This window comes from Sinocyclocheilus grahami, unplaced genomic scaffold (assembly GCF_001515645.1).
Source record: "Sinocyclocheilus grahami isolate Dianchi unplaced genomic scaffold, SAMN03320097.WGS_v1.1 scaffold31.1, whole genome shotgun sequence".
Taxonomy (NCBI): Eukaryota; Metazoa; Chordata; class Actinopteri; order Cypriniformes; family Cyprinidae; genus Sinocyclocheilus; species Sinocyclocheilus grahami.
The window spans coordinates 2568379-2574621 of record NW_015505210.1 but is presented as its reverse complement, the minus strand read 5'-3'; the positions used below and the strand labels follow the sequence as shown (position 1 = coordinate 2574621).

The window sequence follows — 6243 nt, the reverse complement described above, 5'->3', positions numbered from 1 at the left end:
AGAAAGGCGGGGCATAGAGGAGCAACAATAATGTACAGTATGTGGAAAATAATGTGTTTTTTTACTTTAAACTGCATAAACACATTTCATTACACCAAATACACTAAATAATGTTCTTTTTAGCAACATTATATGACCCCTTTAAATTCTCAATGTAAGCTATTTGCTTTTCGGCTGGACTCCACTAGGTTGAACTTTGATCCGTTGGGTCTGTTTGTACTGGTTGAGAATCGCATCTATTGGCTTTTATTCAGAATTTCTGTCAGATGCGGTATTTACACGGGCAATTTCATGATTAGCCAAAGTGGTTACAACGGTAATATCGGATTTAAATAAATAAATAAGTAAACAAAATAACATAATAAAGAAGTCCCATTTAATAATCATACAAAAGATACGATTGAAATTAGTATATGAAATAGCATATAAAAACTTAAAGTATTGATACTCCAGCTCAGCAATATCATTTACATTTCTTAATTATAGGTTCAGGGGAAAAACCGTATCACAACCTCAAAGTCTTGATGTGCCCCTTATTCATATGTAAATGTAGCCTATTTAAAGTGTATCTAATTACTTAAAAAGCAGAGCTGGGTATTACTTACAAATTGTAGTCCGTTACTGATCCCAAATTACATGACAAAAATTTTAGTTAGTAACGTAATCCATTACACATTTCAGGTAATATAATCAGACTACTTTTTTATTACTTTTAGATTAAATAAAGAATAACCTGAATTTGTGCATGTTAATGTGTTTGAAAGACAAAAGTCTTCCAAAGACTGACTAAGCCACCTGACTAATGACTGGTCTTTGTGTAAATGTCCACAAAACGGAAGACTTTCTGAGTGTGTGTAAGTGGTAGGCTATTTTACAAAGGAAGATTTAAAAGATGGAAAAGAGGAATTAGGGAGAATCAATAAATTATGAGTAATTTATTTGCTATTGTGTGAACAATATGTGTATATATATATATATATAGTTTATAAAAATGGAATATAAATGGTTTCATAAGTGGTTTCATAACTTGATAGGCCTTAAGTATGGAATCAGCTGACTGAAATGCATAAAATGAGTTTTGTAGATAAATATGAATCTTGCCTATAGTTTGGAGAGTAAATGAAAAGCACAAATGATTTTTTATATGACGTGCTGGCCCTATCTGCTATCATAGCTAAATAATCTGAAAAAGTTGCCAGCAAACTGAATTTTCTCCCATAAACATGTTTATTGTGGTTATATGTCTTTTTTTTTACTGTATTTGTGAACAAATTACCATAATTGTGTAGAATCATATTAACATACGTTAACTTTGAACTTACTATTCAGACAAAAACAAAGATGAACTAAAATATAATAAATAATGGGAATTATAATATATAACAGAAGTGTAATAGTTACAGTAGTCTGATGATGTCAAGCTTAATTTTAGACCGATTCACAGAGCCTGTAAGCATAAAGCATGTTGTGCCAAAGGTTTAGTTGCTGGTAAACCTTTCACATTAATAGCTGTAAAGCTACTCAGTACTGGACCACTGGAATGCGCATCTGTGGTTAGAACTGAAGAATTCTCGCTGAGTATTATGGCTGTCTCTGCGATAGAAGACTTTAAAACATGTTCATCATTCTGATGCTTAATCGTATTGACAAATGTATGAGCTTTATGCCCTTCAATCAGCTGATGGCATTCAGTGACAGAGCTATAGTTAATGTCTGTAGGAAATGTTGACTCCAAGATGGTTTCCTCTTCTTCATCATCAGTGTCCAAAAGCTCCATTTCAAACCAATTTGGATTCTTCAGCTGGTAATTTTTAAAAGCTTCAATAGCATCCCGAAGCCCTTGTCCTGATGGACAGCAGATGTAATCATTCTCCCTAATGCCTTCAATGCACTTAATCTGTCCTGGCTCATGTTTTTCCATGTCTAGGATTCGGAAGTAAAGTTCTTCAAAGTGCTTCATGAGTTTGTACTTCACCACGACGTTAAAAGGTGCCGGAACATCATCCTCACTGCACACGTCATCAAAATAAGCCACCATGTACTTGTGGAAAGATGAAGCATGAACAAAATCCGGTATAATGAGGCTCAGAGCCGGCGTGAGCATGTCTCCTATGGGGGAACGTTCATCCTCCTTCAGTCTCACTTTGTGCTCACCGCACATGGCCTTCCACTTGGCATGTACGCCTGGAGAGCACAAGATCAGGACTTTATCTGAGGACTTGGAGATTCGTTCCCTTTGCATATCCAGCCACTGAATTCTGCCGATTGTGCTGAGCCAGGCGGAGTCCAGGAGATCCAGAGTGATGTCTGTGCCACATTTAGCCCTCATGAAGGCACACAACTTTAAGATGATTTCTTTGTACAGGGGGTGGTCCAGAGAATAAATGATGATGACCCTCTTAGGCTCTTGAATGGGATCCCACTCCAGTTTACCCTTTGCACATGTTGAGCTGTCTGAGGAGGGCGTTTCTGTCAAAACTCATGATTATTATTAAGACACAAAAGCTTTGAAACCTTAAAAACATTGAAATAATAAAGAGTGAGTGAAAGATTCAGCAAAACAATTGAAAATCAGGGGCGTTTGATATTGATTGATATATTGAAACTGTGGTTGTGAACTTGTTTCATACCTACTGCTGTTTCTGGGTCAGTGGCAGTGCGAACGCAGATTTCAATGTTACAGTGTGATCAATTGTACTTGTCAAAGATTTAATATTTTAGTGGAATCATTGTCATTTAGGAATAAGATTGTGTGGGTGATTGAATCGAGATTGCGATCTGGCTATTTAAACAAAGCTGCGTTTAGTGGAAAGAACAAGGCAGGGCTGTTTGTTAACTTTTTTTGCATATAGCACTGGTGCTACAGAGGTTGAAAGGTTTGTAGCACAGGCCACACAATTGTACCACAAGAATAAACCATGTTACCATCTCTGAAAACAACCACATGTATTGCAGTTCATTACTTAAACAGGACATAATGTTCTAAAATTATTACAATATAAAAACATTAAACAAAATAAGAAATATCACTATTGTAATAACACTCCTGGGAAGTTAGTAGTTTTACGAGGTGGGAAGTTGTAATTCAAATAAGATGGCAATGCACCTTTTCTGCATTAAATTGAACTAGATTTTTTTTTATCTACTTCTACAAAATGATGAATAAAGAATTTGGGCATTGGGTGTGTTTTTGCTTTTCTTTTCTTTTTATTTTATTCAATTTATGAAGGTGCTGCAAATTGAATTCTTATAGCCTATATTTTATCGTAATTGTATAATACTATTATATGTTGTACATGCAACTTTTTGCGTTTATTGTAAAATAATATTATTGTAAATGAAAAAAAAAAATCAATTATTTAAAAAAAATGCATCCATTTCGTCTGCCAAATATTCTCACAGACAGACTCCCAACTGGGAAACTCAGGGCTTATTATTTCTTGCATTTTTAAACACAAAACACGATCTGTGTCAATCAATCCTTATGGACTATTTTTCATAGTGGAAGCATTCAGATACAATTTCTCAAATCATGTGCACATATTGTTTAATTTGGTTAGTAGTCCTGATTGTATCTGATTACTTGCATAGGATATATAGTGTTTTGAATCATGAAAGTCCATTCCAGTCAGTATATCTGCCTCCACTTTTGAGAGAAATCCAATATCTGCCAAATATTCTCACAGACAGACTCCCAACTGGGAAACTCAGGGCTTATTATTTCTTGCATTTTTAAACACAAAACAGTGTCAATCAATCCTTATGGACTATTTTTCATAGTGGAAGCATTCAGATACAATTTCTCAAATCATGTGCACATATTGTTTAATTTGGTTAGTAGTCCTGATTGTATCTGATTACTTGCATAGGATATATAGTGTTTTGAATCATGAAAGTCCATTCCAGTCAGTATATCTGCCTCCACTTTTGAGAGAAATCCAATCAACAACTGATGTCTACAATCAAGTCTCCACCCTACTTTTTTTTTTACTGTGTTTCATCACCTTAAGTTATGTGCTTATTTAATTGATTGATTTATTTGCACTGACCTTTATGTGAATCCTTGTTCTTCAAAAATATAATACAGCCAAAAATGCAAACAGCAGCTGCCAGTAAAGCCAACAACAGCACCAGTGTCACCAAAATGATAAAAACAACAGGAGCACCTGGAAGAACTGACATTAACATGTTAATAAAGATAATGGTCTACTCAAATAAAATAAACTAGAGGTCAAATTAACTTCAGTTGAGTTCAAGGCCAAACATTGAAACAATTGCATTGCTGTGAATCATAGTTTGAATGCTGGCTAATTAAAAACAGACAGGCAATAAGACATTCAGTGTTAATATGAAATACATACAGGGACAGATATCAACTTTCCCTCTGTATTCCAGACAGTTATTCATGCTCTGAACCGACAGTGGCTGAATCTGTTGAACAAGGCATCTTTTAGTCATTTAGTGATATGACAATTAACAATTATTACCATAACATCATCATACAACTGAATATTATTAACAAACAGTACTCACATATGAACGGTACTGTAAAGGTGATGATACATGGGGCAACTTTTTTGAGCAAAGTTGCTTGTGCACTTTTTCATTGAGAATGGGCAACAAACTTCTGTCTGGATACATTAGATCGGTCGTGGGCCCTGTGTCTCACCTGGTTGCCCGTTGATGGCAACATTGCTCAAAAAGTTGCTCTGTGTATCGTAGGCTTAACTCACCACCAATTCCAAAAAGCAGTGATTTATCCGCCATGCTTCCAGCGTGAAATTAACCCTCAGAAATGGCTTGTTATCCTTTAACACAGAATTAATTTAGCATTCATGCTCATAATATTGCTTCCTATGCTTGATTCTATACACTTATGATGGAACGTACAACAGGTGGCAGTGTGGAGTATACCGCATCTGGGTGAAGGTCAGGACTGCAGATGGAGACTTTGTATTGATCAGAGAACTCTTCTGGTTCAAATTCTATGGTTATCACCAAGTCACCATTTTCTTTATATTTTGGCACTGACCATTTTACCTTCGTATCCCAAATGTGCTCTAAAATGACAAACAGATTTACCTAACAGGAGTACACTTTTTAAGAATTGGACACCACTTTACAAGCATACATCACTTCAGAATTATCCCAATAGGACATAATGAAATTTTTCTATGTTTTATATCATGCTTAAAGCATTTGTTCCAGATAACTTGATGGATTAAATGTCTGCTACATATCTAATCATCAAACCTCAACTGTTTTTTAAAGATTATGCCATTTATTAATTCTTACCTGGAACTGTGATGTTGGTTATCATTGGATAGTTTCCTATGTCTGACTTTGGTAAATTGGTTACAAAAACCTGGTATTTAAAGTTGGGAATGACCACAATTCTGTCCAAAGAAAATGTCCACTGGAAAGATGAAGGAAAGAGACAAAGCTGAAACAACGGTGTGAATAATACCGAATACTGGGGATAATTGTCTCAAAGCACACTTTTTCATATATATAATTATATAAGCATTAATACTCTTACCCTGCCCTGTACTGTTTTTTTTGTCCTCAGTGTGTTACAAAAAATGTAACGAACACAAACGCTGTGATTTGTGAACATTTCAACCACACGCACTTCAGTCCCTTTGAGGGTGAATATACTACCTACGGAAAATAATTTAATAAAAAAAACAAAAAAACAATGCTTTAAATAGATAATTATGCTGACCATCTGTACAGGTTCTGTCAAAAAGGCAATTTGATTGAAATGATTTGGTTATTTTTAAATATTATTGTCTTGTGCACATCTATATGTCATCATACTCGTCTTACCGTCAGGTAACTGTCTCCATGTAATGAATAGAACAGGTGCAAACTGTCCACTGTCATCCCTCTTGGCTGCTACCTTCGCAGTTACAATAGGAAACCCTGGGGCATCATACCTTGGCACCACCCAACCCTCATCTGAACAGTTACCTAAGACCGTCAAAGAAATATTTGACAAAGATATCTTTTATTCTGTCTTTAAAAACCTCATATTACTGTCAATTTAGAGAAGACATCAACTTATACTTGCCTACTTGAACCCTGCATTCTACTCCCTGTCAGAAAACAGCATAATGAAAAATTAAGTTTTTATATGAATAACATTAATGTTACTGGATTAAAGAGAATAAACAGCATCTTTACCTCTTGAGAACATTCCATCGGAGGGAGTTCAATGAGATGCAGGGGTGAGATTTTCAT

General features: G+C 35.2%; 2 protein-coding genes across 2 annotated transcripts; both read right to left on the bottom strand.

Annotated features, from left to right (window-relative positions):
- Positions 1-1371: 1371 nt before the first annotated feature.
- On the bottom strand, positions 1372-4188 carry LOC107576022 (interleukin-17 receptor A-like). Its single transcript, XM_016262305.1, has 2 exons — positions 4050-4188; positions 1372-2469 (listed from the first exon to the last, which is right to left on the bottom strand). Exons 1-2 carry the CDS (start codon positions 4186-4188, stop codon positions 1439-1441), a joined length of 1170 nt encoding a protein of 389 aa, XP_016117791.1. The 3' UTR covers positions 1372-1438.
- Positions 4189-4685: 497 nt separating this feature from the next.
- On the bottom strand, positions 4686-6243 carry LOC107576011 (interleukin-17 receptor A-like). Its single transcript, XM_016262302.1, has 7 exons — positions 6187-6243; positions 6074-6098; positions 5830-5973; positions 5540-5661; positions 5296-5416; positions 4891-5060; positions 4686-4808 (listed from the first exon to the last, which is right to left on the bottom strand). The coding sequence occupies exons 1-7, from the start codon at positions 6241-6243 to the stop codon at positions 4725-4727; spliced, it is 723 nt and encodes a 240-aa protein (XP_016117788.1). The 3' UTR covers positions 4686-4724.